The 16,484-nt window shown below is 39.0% G+C and overlaps 1 protein-coding gene across 9 annotated transcripts in view; it reads right to left on the bottom strand.

Moving 5' to 3' along the window:
* SK (small conductance calcium-activated potassium channel) overlaps nt 1-16,484 on the bottom strand; it is a 65,300-nt gene that overhangs the window by 22,208 nt on the left and 26,608 nt on the right. For 5 of the 9 annotated variants that reach the window (XR_011443482.1, XM_070282314.1, XM_070282316.1 and 2 more), the window contains exons 5-7: nt 3,665-3,810; nt 1,931-2,150; nt 533-634 (exon numbers count right to left, since the gene is read on the bottom strand). Coding sequence is in view for 8 of the 9 variants with exons in the window: in XM_070282314.1 (XP_070138415.1) it covers nt 533-634; nt 1,931-2,150; nt 3,665-3,810 (468 nt within the window). In the remaining variant the exon portion in view is untranslated. The remainder of the gene's footprint in view (nt 1-532; nt 635-1,930; nt 2,151-3,664; nt 3,811-16,484) is intronic. The other 4 variants (XM_070282320.1, XM_070282306.1, XM_070282303.1 and 1 more) reach the window with 1 other exon arrangement.

Here is a 16,484-nt window from a genome sequence, read left to right as displayed (position 1 = left end):
TAACGGAAACGGAAATGGAACCGCAACCGGAAACGGAAACGCTGCTCTTTCACACCAACTTCCATGGAACATGCATCCTACTCACTCACTCCAAATGCAGTACAAACATAAACTCACAAAACTAAAGAAACTTAAGCTCGAAATTGAAAAATATTTCAAATATAAAAAATATATATATATTTATTTATAGTTAAGGGAAATCATAACCGGACACGAGGAAACATTGTCTTGGCGAACAGCAAACAAACTAGCTAACAAACGAACAAACAAACAAACAATCCAAAATGGCGATGAATGACTCGAGGGTTCAAAGGGTTAACTTGGGGGTGGGGGGCTGGGTGGCATGACCTTAGCTCTTTTAAGGGAGTTGTTGGGGCTGGCTTTTTATATAGGGAACGGGCTGGGGGTCCTGGGGAGGTATGTGAGAGTGAGCGAGGTGACGACGGCAACGTTAAACAATCAAGTTAAACGATGACGACCATCAGCAAGAACATCAAAAACATCTGGAAGAGAAAATACAATTTGCACTCACTCTCACCTGCACTTCCAAAGCATGGTAAGCTACTATAAGTCCTAAAAGAATCACAGTCGAAACAGATATTAAGGTTTTTAACGCTGTCGAGTAGAACGATGCCTGCAAGTAGATGGAGAGTAGGATATATCATCGAATTAGTACCCTCTGGCTCAAGGAAGCACAGATCTTCGGTTGCTGCCGAAGCTTTTTCACATTTTAGTTCATTCGGGAACTGGAAGGTCCAAATATCCATGAATATATAACCCATTCTCACGTGGAATACCTAAAAAGATTTCAAACTTCATTCTTCACAAATATAACTAAATTTTGATCGATTTTTTCAAATTTTTCAAGGGGTCCCCTTCAAAAATGCCAAAATCCACATTTTTGGATATTTGACCCCTTGGAAGCTATATCTCGGCCAATACCCATCCGATTCTTAAGCGGGGTACCTTAAAAGATTCGTAGATCGATTCTCCACAAATGAGAACTTAATTTTCGATCCATTTTTATACCCTTGCAGAGGGTATTATAATTTTGTCCAAAAGTGTGCAACGCAGTGAAGGAGACATCTCCGACCCTATAAAGTATATATATTCTTGATCAGGATCACCTCCTGAGTTGATATGAGCATGTCCGTCTGTCCGTCTGTCCGTCTGTCTGTTTCTACGCAAACTAGTCTCTCAGTTTTAAAGCTATCGACTTGAAACTTTGCACACACCCTTCTTTCCTTTGCACGCAGTATATAAGTCGGAACGGCTATATCCTATAGCTGCCATATAACTGATTGATCGGAAATGGTATAACTTTGGTGTTTTTAGAGTTAGAGAGTTCTAATTTGACATGAGAGCTATTTTTGGCAAAATATTACGACATGCCAAATTTCATAAGGATCGGCTGACTATATCCTATAGCTGCCATATAACTGAACGATCGGAAATGACCCAACTTTCGTGTTTTTAAAGATAGAAAGCTGGAACTTGGTACAGATTATATTTTTGGCCAGTTGAGCCAACCTACCAAATTTCATTAGGATCGGCCGACTATATCCTATAGCTGCCATATAGCTGAACGATCGGAAATGGTACTTGGTAGAAATATCAACTTTCGTATTTTTGAAGATAGAAGTTTGGGACTTTTTTAGATTTTTTATTTTAGTTAATTAGTTTTATTATGATGTAATCATAAGGATCAGCCAACTATATCCGATGTTTGCGATATATATCCGGTTTTAACTGCAAGGGTATGTAAACTTCGGCTCCGCCCGAAGTTAGCTTTCTTTTCTTGTTTTTTTTAATTTTTCTGCGGGGTCCTCTTTTTGACCTTTGGGAGTATTTGGATATTTCACCTCAATCTGGTACCATCCCCTTAACTGCTATGTATACCCCATAAAACTAGGGCCGCATCAATAATTACCTTTGTGTAGACACCGGCACTGCTCAGCTCGTTCTCGATTACCATCACGATGATCCCAAACATTCCCATGACCAGGGCGTAGTCGCTGATGCGTTTGCGCTTCTCGAACAGGGCTTTCCTCTTTCCCAGGCGATAGCCCACATTGGGTTTGTGTTTGGCCGAGTTTGTTGAGGGCTTCCTGGACGTATTGCCGCCAGTAAGGGCACGTTCTTCCATATACCTATTTGGTGGATTTTTATATTTTTTTTTGGAAGAAAAATTACACGTGAGTCATGATATACTTGGGGCCAATAGCTAACACTCACTAACTACTCCACCGGGTAGCCCTCTATTTGTTTGTTTTTTAAAGATATAGTTACTAAATATTGGATAGTAGATTGGGGATCTAAGAGTTTAATATTGGATATTTTATAGAGTACTATTTATAGGGGGAGAAACTACAATGATAGGTTTCTAGTTGAGGAATTTAAGTAACCAAACTAATACAAGTAGTACTGCCTTTCGGAATTAATTAGGAAAAGGCAACTGGTAACGAGCCAGACCACAGCTCTGCCACGTAATTAAGATTGATTTTGCTCTCGTCCTGGATCAGGATCGCTGGGGGCAAAGGGGCACAAGTCCTCGTAGCCATAGGAGTGCTATGTAGAAGTAGGAGCCATATAAGTCAAACCCAACTCAAAAGTAAACGCAACTCAAGCGTATCCGCACCTTAATAAATCTCACAGCCTGAATGACAGATTTGTGTGTTTTCGCTTTGCCGGGGGATTTCCTAAATGTGTCATATCAATTTGTATCTTATAGATGCCACACAAACACCCAATATATGTATGTATGTGGCATAGACCATAGACCATGTGTGTGTGTGTGGCTATACATATGGATGAGCAAAAGATGCCAATAAAAATTTTTGCTGACAAATGAAACACAGAGAGGGAACACAAACACAAACTGGCCGCTGCCTGTCCTCGTTTACAGTCCCAGTCATATATATATGTATACCATATATATAATTCTCCCATAAAGTCCCTCCTACCATCACTCACTCTCTATAAACTGCTGAACTGTGCCAAATTGGCAACGTGATTGCAGGAAAATATCTTTCCAGCCACGACATTCATAGAGATTTATGTGGCATGGACTCTGGTCCCTGGACGTTGGAGATTCGAACCGATATTCCAAGTGTTTTGAGTATTCACTTTAGAGCGAATCGTTCAAATTGAATTGCCAGCAGACTCCCCAATGAATATTCAGCAACCAGTACATCTGGACTTGATTTGATTTTTTTTTTTTTTGGTATGACGGACCCTCGGAAATCACAAATCTTGCCCGGAGGAGGGCCGATGCTTGCCAGTCCTGACACTGACAGCTAATTACTGTCCCCAGGACATTAATCCATCCATCCATCCATCCGTCAGTCGATGATTTTCCCACAGTTTGCCAACTAAGGTTCATGTTTTGCAAATTCTACTACACTCAACTCTAAGGATACTATCACTAATCTAGGGCTAAGAAATCAAAAATTTAAGAAAGCAAAATGTGGTGCATGATTTTCTCTCAGTGATGAAAACATTAATCCATTTCGGAATTGCATTTTGGGGTACATACGCGGCGAAAGTCGTTTAATTACTTGACTTTGGGGCAGGGCGGGTTTAATGAATGTTCGCTAATGGACATAATGGATATAATGGGGGGCTATACATACTCTACTGTCGGATCGGTTCGGGCTATACATACATTTCATACCTAGGGTAGTCTGAGTGGATACCCACTAGTGCCTCGGCCGCTTCTTCGTTGCATCCAGATGAGATCTGTTCCCGGTTCGCAATGGAAGGTGTTTTCATCGAGCCAGGAATTGAGAGTGTCGACGCCGGTTTGCGGAGCTAAAAAATATATATTTTTTACTTTATTAATTGCGGCATTTACTTGTTTTTAATTAATCATTTTTCTAATTTAAAAAAAGTGTAATTTTGTGTTTAAATTGTGCTCTCTAGTGCGCTTAAGCCATCTAGCAGTTTGTGGTTTTATTCAAAAGTTGTATACTTTACCATTTTCTAGAAAGGTTTTAGGTTTTTTATTTAGTCTTGTACTTTTGGAATTTTTAGCAGGCAATTATTTGGTTTTTTTCTCCCTCCTTTGTAGAGGGCTTTAAGTTTAATGAATAATCCCCGCTACTAATTTAAACTTTAAAAACTTTACCAATTGTCCCATAAAAAGTCTCTAGAAAAACTCTCACCTCTAAGCAAAACAAGTGTGACCGTCTACTAAGAGAGCGAAAAAGCCACTTAACTAACAAACGCCAAAAGCCTTTTTTCCTTGAATCGAGTTTACCTTGTATCGAGAGGATTTGCTATTAATCACAACTGGCTGTGGAGCCGAACCCTCCACATCTAGCTCGTCATTATTTTGGGTTTTTATTTTTCCGAATTATTTATTTCGGTCTGATTTTTATACTCCCTTTATTTGTTTACTTCAAATTAAGTCTGCGATAAAAAATAAAGACAAAAAAGATGGTTCTTAAAGGGAATCGATGTCTTTGTTCGAGTTCCACTGATTTGCTTATTTTATTTATTTTTCTTATATATTTTTTTTTATAATTTAAGACAGTTGGTGTCTAATCTCTTCAAGCTCTTTCCGTTGGCTAACTGATTTTTATTTTTTTTAATTCTTTTGAATATATTCAAAAATATTTCTTATCCATTCTTGTAGATTTCCTTTTTCTCTTCCAATAACTCTGTTTCTTTTGATTTTTATTTAAAATTATTTTAAAAATATTAAAAAATATTTCTTATCCATTTTCGGCCCTTAGATATCATCTTTTTCTGATAATCGTATGTTTTCCAAAAACTAGCTTTTATTTTGTGTTTTTTTTTATAATATAACATCGTGATTGGTGTCTAATCTCTTCATGCTCTTTTCGTTGGCTAACTGATTTTTTTTTTTTTAAATTCTTTTAAATATATTAAAAAATATTTCTTATCCATTCTTGTAGATTTCCTTTTTCTCTTCGATTAACTCCGTTTCTTTTGATTTTTATTTAAAATTCTTTTAAATATATTAAAAAATATTTCTTATCCATTTTCGGCCCTTAGATATCATCCTTTTCTGATAATCGTATGTTCTCCAAAAAACTAGCTTTTATTTTGGTATTTTGTTTATAATCTATCGTCTTGATTGATGTCTAATCTCTTCAAGCTCTTTCCGTTAGCTACTTGATTTTTTTTTATTTTTAAATTTTTATTAATTATATTTCTTGTTTTATGTTTTTCGAAAACCTAGCATTGCTAAGCCCACCAACCTCCTTTTAAGTTTTAAAAGTAAAGTCGACTTGCTTATAAATTCCTTAAAACAAAAACCATAAAAACGAAACTCTCCAATTTATAAGCTCTCCTCCTCCTCCTCCATTTGAATAACAAATTTCACTTATGAATATCTCCAATTGAGAGGAGATGCGTCCCCACAGCATCGCATTTGTATCCTGTCAGGACACATATCCCCTGGCCTTCCATCCTTATCCTATGACGACATCACACACTACCCGTACTATATATATTCCACTGGTTTATATATTTTTTTCCACTCGATTCTTGATTCGGTGTAAATCCAATTATTTTTGTCTAACCAAAAATAGAAAGAGGATGGAAAAAATGGAGCAGTATGTGGGTGTGTGTGTGTGTGTGTGGAATTGAAAGGGCAGCTTGGGATAAAGGAGGAAATCCACTTGCTATATCTCTCTATCTGGATTCTAGACTCTGCCAAAAATAAAAGAAAGTGAAAGCTGGCTAAGAGGAGGAGGAGGAGGATGAGGAGAAAGCAGCGTGTGTGCACAATTTGTTCTTCATATTTAAATGAAAACTAAAAGATAAGTAATCTGCTTTCTCTCGTTTTTTTTCCCCCTCAATATGGGTGCGGTTTTGCATAAGCAGGACCAGAGAAAGTAAGCCGAAAGGGAAAGTGCCAGTGAAAGTAGAGAGATAGATAGATAAAGGGCACAAGAGAGAGAGAGAGAGAGAGAGAGAGAGAGTGGTTGGCTGGCGGAAAGAAAGTAGTAAAAGTAGTAAACTAGACACACACACATAGACACCCAAAGGACTGCCTAAAATTCCGTTTGGAAATAAAATTTTCTCCTACTTTTTTTTTTTTTGTCGTTTGTGTGTTCTTCTTCATTTTATTTGCCTGAATTTAAGCTGCTTTCTTCTACGAGAAAGTCTTTCTCCTCCCCCCCACCATCACCACCCCACACTCACTGCTCACTCAGTTGCTAAATCCAAATATTTGTTTATAAAGAAGAGCTCACAGCCACCCACAGCCCACAGCCACCCACAGCCCACTCATCTATATATCTTTACTTTTCCTATAAAAGCACCTCGACTCTATACCTCTCTATGGGAAAAAAAGGCTACGTGCCTGGGTGACAAGACTCCGGCTTAACTTGTACTCCACTTTTTGCATTTTGTTTGCCCGGAAAGATATAATATATATATATATATAAGTATCAGGAGGAGGGTGCTAGGTAGGGGGTGTCGTGCTAAGTACATAGCATAATTTTTAATTCCACTTTCTTGTGCTCCTCTGGCACTGCAATGTCTCAATTTTCACTCGGAAAGGCATTGCAGCCCCGGGGCTTGGCTCGATTATTTCTCATTTAGCTGCCTGTCTCGGGATATCTTTGAAATAGCTCTTTTGTATCTCTCGAATAGCTTCTTCTATTAGAGAGGACAGGACATGTGTGCTTGTCCCAGGGGCTTAGATGGTATTTATTTAACAAAAAAAAAAAAGGGGTGATACATATTATTAAATATTTCTAATAAGAGACTATTATAATTATTTTTTTTTTTTAAGTATACCCCTTTAGGCCCCCCCTTGGCTTACGCCCCTGGCTAATGTATGTCTATTTGCAAGTGCAGAATGCTGTCGTTTTCAAATGGGGGAAGTCATAATCAGTTTTTGGCTTTCGCAGTTTGTCAGTTTCTCCGGCCACTCCCCCTAAATGAGGGCTGTATCTGTGTGTGTGTTTGCCACTCTGTCTGTGTGTGTGTGTGAATTGGTTTATGCTAAGTAGATTTGCCAGAATGTGGCTCCTCCTGTGTCGCTCACTCTGTTTGCAGTTGTGTTACTTGTCCCACTGTCTAAGCCAACTAAGAGAGGGAGATGAGCCAAAGCCAAAGCCAAAGCCATAGACAAGGCTAAAACCGACTGGCTTGACAGGGATTTCCTGACTAGTCCTCTTGCCAAAATAGTACAGCAACACACCACGGCTCAGAGATACAAGGCATGAGGCGATCATGTGGATAATTTGACAAATTCATGGGCGAGTGGAATGCCCTTTGACCCAGTGCCGTGTAGATGGGATGCCACACAACTCCTTAACAAGGACCAGAGTGTTGTCATAATTGAGTGAAATGGCAAATCTGGCTAAAAGCATGCTTTTTCCTTTGGCCATCCCAGCAGCCAGCCAGCCAGCCAGTCAGCCAGCCATCAGAAGCTTCTCAAGTCTCTGAAGGATTTTCCAAAGGATTTTAACCATTTTGTGTAGAGAATTACACAGATTTGAGAGGGTTTAAGGATTTTAGAAGCTAGAGTCTTCAAGTAGTGAGGTTAAGTGCCCTAATAAGTATGCTATAATAGTGTAATGATACCCGGTACTCATAGTCTTTAGAATAAAATATATATTTAATTCCTAACTAAATACCCGAAAGTGACTTTCTTATTCAAATAAGCAAAACTGGGCCGAAACCCAAACATCATGGCCTAAACCGCGATGCCCAGTACAACGTTTACCATAAAAACATTTACCCCACATGCCAGGACGAAATCAGGACAAAGCGCCAGGAGGAGAGGAGTATCCGAATGTCGTTGCCGCAATTGTTTGTTATCGCTTGTTTGTTGCGTGCCACGGCAAGGCACCCCTCCCCCCTCCTCCCTTTAGTGCCACACCCCTTCTGGCCTCCCACCTTCTTTACATTTTTTTTGTTGTTGTTGGCTGGTTGGCCGAAAAAGCCGCACAAACACACACGCACAATTTTTTTTTTGGGGCCACACGCAATGAGTGGGGGTGGCAGGATACAAAAGGGGGCGGGGCCAACACACCAACACACCAACATACACACATACCAGAGCACACACGAGACCAACGTCAACATCAACATCAACGCCTACTTGTCAGCAAAAGGCAGCAAAGGGTGTGGGGTGCCCCAAAGTGGGTGGCAAAAAGGATATAGCCCTCCCAAGTCCCTAACAAGTCCTGTCCACATATGCAAAAACAACAACAACAACAATAAGAGAGAGAGAGAAAGAGACACTCTATAGAAGGAATAAGTAAACCCTCCAACTCCCAACTCCCAAACCCAAGAAACGGAAAATAAAATCTATTTTTCCGGCAGATGCGTGAGTAGGTTTGTGTGTTTTTCCAGCAGGCCGGCCATGTGCTTCGGAAAAGCCAAAATATAGCCGAATATAGCTGAAAAAAAACAAAACAAATTGCGCATATTCTAGGACATCTAATGTCAATGATGTTAATTGGATTTCTTAATTAAGTTGAAAACCGAAACGAGAAGCGGAAAACCAGCCAACTAACCCAAAAAAAAACCGAAAAAAAATGGAAAAGACAGGAAACGGAAGCAGTAACACTAACTAAACGGAAAAGAAATGGAGACAGTGGAATTAAATAAATGTCTTTAGAGAAAGTTAAATGTGGATACTCTTCTGGAGGGTACTATGGGGGGTCTATAGACTTGAAACTTGACATATAGCTTTCTTAACGATTCTATTATATTATAAGTAAGTTTAAATAAAATAGGGTTACTACTATATCCCCTCCTATATGAATAAGAAAGTGTATACAAGTCCTCCTTAACTTCCTCTTTAACTTTTATGGAGTTGAGGAAAAACTCATTAAAGTTTCACATTTTTGGGGTTCTCCCATTCAAATGAAAAGCTCCAAAAACCCCGAAACCTCGAAATGAAAACTTTAATTTGGCATTTCCATTAGCCACATGAAGCCAATGGGTACAAAATATAATTTATATTTATGTTAAATAGAATCAAAATTAGAATCAGAATCAGGATAACGTTTAAATTAGAGCCACTTTCCGCTTCAATTGATTAAAATTAAATCCAATTTGGAAGCATTTGAAATCGTATAAATGCTGAATTGGCAATTATGGCATTTTTCCCTCATCTATTCGCCAGGTAAGCCAATAAATTGAATAAGCATTATAATATAGTATATAGTACACAGACGGCCTATTGTTAAAATGCTGAATGCCATTGATTAAATTGCCAATTTGTGAATTGTTTAAGCCAACAAATGATATTGTTTGCCATTCAAATTGGCAGGCATTTCAAAAAATATAGACTAGAATTTATTAGAGGACCCAAACTATCTAATTTTATTGAATGGCTAGTACTTTTCTTCATTTTATGATCCACTTGAGTTTCAATATAAACTATATATAGTATATAGCATATATATATTGGAGATATATCTGTGCGATCACGCACACTATAATATGTTTGGCATTTGCACTTAGTCAATGCCACGCCCCAAAATTATTTCTCACCTGCGTTCTCACCTCTAACCGAATTAACATACTCATTGCCGACACACAGTTTATGAGCTTTGGATGGACACGCATACTTTCAACCCACACACTCCCTAACACACACACACGTATACCAATTACACCAACACACACACACACACATGCAAAGGGAAAGGAAATTGGTGGAAATTATCGAGTTTCCTATACAAAACGCGTCCAGCACGCAAAAACGAAACGAAACGAAACGAAAGCAAAGGAAATGAACTAGGAGAGAATGGGAATGAAACAAGAGGCAAGAAATAAGCGACGAAATTGGTAACGACTTCAAAAAAAAAGGGGGCAGGAGGCAGGGGGCATGGTAGGGGGCAGTTGGGTTCATCCAGGGGGAGGCGAGGATAACCTTTAAGGCTGGGAGTTCGAAGTTCAGGAAGACATTGTTGAAGGAAAGCGTTTGGGACGAAGGCAATGAAGGGTTTTTTTTGAAAGGTTTTTAAAAAAATAGTTTTAGTTTTAAAAGTATAATGTTTTTTATAAAAATACCACAAATAAAATACTAATTTTAGTATATTGAAATAGAAGAAACTTTCGTCACTAAAATATAGAAAACAGAGGGGTTTTGAAAATGACTTTCTTTGAAAGTCTCTAAAGACCTTTTCAAGGCTCTTTTTAAATATCTGGCTAGTTAAATATTTTAACTATTAAATACTAGAAAAACTCTATAATTTCTTAATATATTTAAATATTTTTTAAACCTCTTAAAAATAAGTATAAAATAAATAAAAAACCCTCTACAAAACTTGTATTATTTTCTAAAAACCTTTAGGACCTAAAACGATAACGATGACGATAACGATTAGGCTCAGCTTCAGGACCCTTTCTTCCATATGTGTTAGTACAAGTGTGTGTGTGTGTGGGAGTATGTGTGCCTGTTCCTCTGCTTGTGTGTGTGTGTGTGCCTTTGCCTTGGTTTCCGGTTCCCTTCTCATTCCCGTTGTTGCCTAATAAATTTAGCGTAATTCACATTACATTACGGTTACGTTTTCTTTTCCTCACCAGCTAATTCACTCCCCCCCCTATGGCTCCCACACCCATGCCCACACTCACCCCGTCCCCCGCCCCCTCTAATCCAAGCCCATCCCTTTCGCACTGATTGAGCCCGACTGTTTGCTGAGTGCAGGAAATATATAATGAAGTGTTCGCTTTGTTGAAGCTTAATTAGGCGGATAAGTAATATTTTTGCCTTGCCTTACGGCTCACCACTCCCCTAATACCGCCCCCCCTAACCGCAAACACGTATTTATTCCTGGCTATATGTATGGGTGTGTTGGGAGTGTGTGTGTGTTGTGTGTGTGTTGTGTGTTTGTGGAGCCTCAAAACTTTGAATTATACAATTAGTTCACCCTGAGTGCACAATTCGGTCAGTCTGCCAACTTCGTTAGGGGTTACTTTTTTTTGGGGGGTCCTTAGCCAAAGAAACAAGGATATGGGCCGTACAATAGAGGTGCAGATAATAGGTATTTTAGATAAAAATTTAATTAAAAGACTATCGGAATGTTAGGAAGTCTCTAGTTTCTATTCCAAAATAATCTAGTTAGGGTAGACCCCCCACAAGTACCGGGTATTATATAGTCCGAAACCTATTTCCCTGCCCTCGATTGTATGCCTGAAAGTGATTGCGGTTAGTTTGTAGTTGGGCCTTTCATCACTAATCAAATCGGTGGGTTCTCCACCGTTGTCAGTGAACAAAAAAGATTTGCTGGGGCAGATTGATTGCCGGAACTAACCCATACACAAGCCCCCTAATCAGGGGGTGTGAGGAGGGCGTGGGAGGCTGGAGTGTAGTCGAAAAGTCCGTAAACCATAAACCGTAGAGCGTGCCAAATCGGCGAGTACGGATATAATAATGATAACTCGACAATGACAAGGATTGCCTTCTTCAAGGCAAGTCCCTAGCTAATGTCAATGGGCGGGGCGTGTCAGTGGGCCTACAAAGTACCCCTATACACACATTTATATATATCATAAAATATAAAAGTGTATATATATAAGGAAATATACTTATCTAGTATATATGGTTATAAAGAAAACGTTAAGGCATTCGTTAGACTTTGCATGTTGCAGGTTCTTATGATCGAAAATCAATATATCTCTAACCCTATTGTTACCCTATTACACACACCAATGCAGCAACGTATCTGTGTGTAAGGTGACTCAAGTGGCAAAAGCCACACAAAAAAAATAATGGCCAAGAATGAGACTGTCATTCGATTTGAAAATTGTTGCTGGCCGGTTTACTGGCCTTTGTTTACTTTCGACTTGTGCGCCAAAGTTGACACAATTAGCGACTGAGACTGCGACTGCATAGCTGGCAATGAAATATATTAAAAATAATACAATAAAAATCCAAAAGACTCGACCAACTAAATAAACAGCCAGAAAAAAATAACACAAATATTTGCAGAAAAACAAAAGGTAAACTTTGAGGATGGTCAGTAAACGGAGCCTTTTGGCTGAAACTAATAAGCTAGAGGGCTTAGAAGGCTAGAAGAGTTTTTAAAATTTAATAATATTAATATTAATACATTTTTTGTAAAATCAATATACCTTTTTGTTAAGATTTCTTTACTAAACAGACCCCAAGAGAAACTATTGGGCTAGAAGACTTTTGTGTTCAATTTTTTAAACTTTTCTTAATTTTAAAATGTTTTTTAAATATTAAATAAATATTTAAACACTAAATGATGATTAATTTTAATATTTTTATGTACTAAGAACAAGTTAGAATAGAAAAGATAATTTTAAATCATTTTTATAATTTTTTGTAAGACGTTTCTAAACTTCCCCTTCCTTACTAATGGTCTTCTTATCCTAAAAGTCAAGTTTAAAATAACCTTTTTTTTTAGTTAAATAATTAATTAATTATTTCCTTAAATTAAAAGCAAAATTAGCTAACAATATTTTCGCTCTCTGCAGCTATAATGGAGGTGGAGGAGGCGGTTGAAAGCCTAACCAAATAATTAATAAACAAACGATACTTGGCTTGGCCTTGACTCGAATGTTTTCACTTTTGGATGAGCCAACCGTTCGAGGGGGGCGGGGGGCCGGACTGCAGTTCCAGGAGGTGGGGCCAGAACTAGGGCTAGCTGAAGGTTAGCCTTCATTCGGGTAGCAGTTACCAGGTAGTGGCGACCCCAGTTACAGGTCGCATGCTCGCTAAATTATCCAAAGGTAGAGAATACTATATTGTATCGTCAGTATCGTCAGTAGTGAAATGCAAATAGCAGTTGGTCGAAAAGCAATGGCTAAAATGGATGAAATGGCTAAAACCTCCGCCTCAGGAAGGGAAAGAAGGAAGAGCAATTTGGATTCATTTACAATGATTTGCTTCCGCCATAATGACAAATGACAAACGTATGGGAAGTGGGAGTAGAACTGGGGACTGGGACTGGGACAACAACACGTTTGATTTGATTTGATTCGATTGGAATTGAAGTTCGATTTGTTGTTGATTTTTGTTATTGTTGGATTGTTGGATTGAAAGGGACGACAGGACGCCAATATGGCGGTCATGGCCACGTGCTACAACTACTATCCATTCCCCCTCTCAACCCGGAAAGTCCTGGAAAAACAATAACAAAACTTTCACATACATATACATAAGGCAAGGGAATATCAAAAAACATTTAACAGCCATTTTTTGAGAAAGAGTAGGGGCCTCTGAAGAGGCATCCATCTGGGGCACGTGTCGCTACACGTTTGTATATATAAATATTTATATATATATATATATGTATGTGTGTATTACAAATTCCTGTATATATATATTTGCTTGGGTGCTGAGGCAGGGAAATTTAATCCCTTAAAGAAATTTCCATCTCTGGCCCTTCTCGGAGCATTCTCAGGGCTTTCTTTTTTGGTTTATGCGTGTGTCCATAACGCAAAGTTTTTGGGGAAATTGAAATGGGTATGGTATTTTGGGCGAATTTGTTAATTGAAAATTCTCCTCAATAGAGCCGCCTTCGGCCGGGCTATAGTTGAAATATAAAGAAAAGTAAGAGAGCTCGCAAGACAGACGTACGTAAACCCTCAACCAAATCCCATTTCAAGTGAGTTTAAGGTCTTAGGGCAAGCCTGATTGAGTAACTTAATAATTCAGAATTGTTTCCAGCTTTGGGCTCTCATTGGGATTTGCATCTTTAAAGCAGGCACTGGCACTGGCACTGGCATTGGCAGTGGCAGTGGCAATGCCAGCCACAGCCGCAGTTTTTCGGGCAAAAGAATGCGGACCCATGCGGCGTATGCGTTATCTCACAGAAGCCCAGAAACGCAGAAAAAAAACCCCAAAAACCCAAAAAAAAAAAACAACAAAACACACAGAAACCGAGTCGAAATCAACGGACAAACGACAGCGAGATGAACAGCCCACTTCGGCCACGCCCACACCGTCTAAATCCCAACAATAATAACAACAGGAACGACAATGAAATGCTAAAGCTGCCAAAGACAAGGCAACATGACGTATACGCAATCCTCCATACCACATCGCTCATCCGCCCCGTTGCCGTTGCCGTTTTTGTTTTTCCTGTTTTATTGTAGATTATTTGGAGTTTTTCACGTTTCTCTGCTCATTTCGTTTGTTGTTTCTTTCTTTTGGCGTTTGCCATTTTTTTGTTATTGTTTTTTATTATTTTTTTGTTTTTTTTTTGTTTTTTCCGATGCTCTTATCTGCTTGTTGGCCATTGTTGTTCCTGTCGCTTGTCGTTACAGCCACGGAACTTACATAACAGTCGCCCTCCACCAAAAAAAAACGAAGCTGAATTTTTTTGCGGTTTATCAAACGTGGCAAGTTGCATAAGATGGCTAGAGTTGAGGCACTATAGCAATTGGCCAACGAAGAAGAGTCCCTGAGTCAGAGTCAGAGACAGAGTCGGAGGAAATGTCAATCAACAAGCCGGAACTGAAACTTAATGCAACCGGCTTGGAATTCTTACACCGAAAAGGACAAGCACGACACAGGACACACAAATATGAAAGAAATGTGGCAGCCACCGGAGGGGAGATGAAGAACAAAACAACAACAAGAACAACAACAAGAAAAAGAAGAAAAAAAAAAAAACAGGTAACACAAAATGTGGTCATGTGCTCTGCCGGTTAAATGGGTTGACTTGAGCCAGTCTCCAAGGACTATTCCTAGGATAACTCAAGTTGAATTGAGCCCAGAGCCCAGAGCCCAGCTGAGGACCATTGGGCTTAGAGTGGAAGAGTAATGCTTTGGAAATGCTTTTCTGGGGGAAATGCTAGATGAAAATGCTTGCGAAAATGGCCGAGAATGTGTCGTAACTTTCATGGAGAATGCACAAGATGTGACAGGAGGAGCAAAACAAAGTCTAATTATATTAATATTATCACTCTTACTTTTACTTCCCGAGTCCCGAGTCTCGAGTCTCGAGTCCCCGAGTGCCCGAGCTCTTGGCTAAAATTTACATGGACTTGGCTGATGGGCTGAAAGTATGCCCCATTACCCTCTCCCCCCCGCACACACACACACACACACTCACACAATTTATATGGTCCAATATATTGGTTGCTTAATGATGGACTTTACTTCAACTTATATACTTCATCTCCCTTTCATAAAATATTCAAGGCAAGGAAAAAAAAAAAAAAAGTTTATGGTAGAGCCGAGTCGAAAAGTTTGAATCACTCTTTGAGCTTCTTTCTTGCCTCTTTTTTTTTTTCTTTTTCTTCTGGCCCTTCCATTACTCACATATTGCAACACACACACACACATACATACCATGCCCCCAAACCAACACAGAGACCCCAACATATGCAGGAAAATCATAAATTTTGCCTACTCTTGTGTTCGTTTTGGTTGAAAGTTTTTGGTTTTTGGCGGAACAACGGCGGGCGCCAAGAAATATGCTACATTTCCCATGCTACATCAGCGCAAGAGAAATTGCGGGCATAAATACAAATAACAATATTTGGTTTCGCTTTCCATCCAATTTTCTAGAAATTTTGTGTAGTTTTCAACGCTCTATAGAATATATACATACTACTCTCTTTAGAAGCCCGAGGAAACCAGAAGAAAGACGCCCCAGTAGCAAGAAGAATGATGCTTTCTTTGCTGCCACTTTCTCTGCAGCAACTTTCGCTGACATCTTAATGGAGTGTGTACGTACCAGAAGATATTTATCTATGGACGCACAATATTGTGATATATTAGTTTCCTTCTTTTGTTCGGCGGACTTTCTTTTTTTTATTATCTTTCTCTTGTGTGTGGCTGGGTGTCTCCACTTTTTGGTGTCATCTTCAGGATTTTCATTTTTGTTTATTTTTCATAAATATTTTGTGAGGGGGGGGCGGTGGGAGTTACTAGAGATTGTTTTTATACCCTTGCAGAGGGTATTATAATTTTGTCCAAAAGTGTGCAACGCAGTGAAGGATACATCTCCGACCCTATAAAGTATATATATTCTTGATCAGGATCACCTCCTGAGTTGATATGAGCATGTCCGTCTGTCCGTCTGTCCGTCTGTCTGTCCGTCTGTCTGTCCGTCTGTCTGTCTGTCCGTTTCTACGCGAACTAGTCTCTCAGTTTTGAAGCTATCGTCTTGAAACTTTGCACACACCCTTCTTTCCTTTGCACGCAGTATATAAGTCGGAACGACCGGGATCGGCCGACTATATCCTATAGCTGCCATATAACTGATTGATCGGAAATGGTATAACTTTGGTGTTTTTAGAGTTAGAGAGTTCAAATTTGACATGTGAGCTATTTTTGGCAAAACATTACGACATGCCAAATTTCATAAGGATCGGCCGACTATATCCTATAGCTACCATATAACTGAACGATCGGAAATGACCCAATTTTCGTGTTTTTGAAGATAGAAAGCTGAAATTTAATACAGATTCTATTTTTGGTCAGTTGATCCAACCTAACAAATTTCATAAGGATCGGCCGACTATATCTTATAGCTGCCATATAACTGAACGATCGGAAATGA

The sequence above is a fragment of the Drosophila bipectinata genome, chromosome XL (assembly GCF_030179905.1).
Source record: "Drosophila bipectinata strain 14024-0381.07 chromosome XL, DbipHiC1v2, whole genome shotgun sequence".
In the NCBI taxonomy this organism is placed as follows: Eukaryota; Metazoa; Arthropoda; class Insecta; order Diptera; family Drosophilidae; genus Drosophila; species Drosophila bipectinata.
Note: the sequence above shows the minus strand (reverse complement) of the source record. Positions and strands in the feature narration are given on the sequence as shown.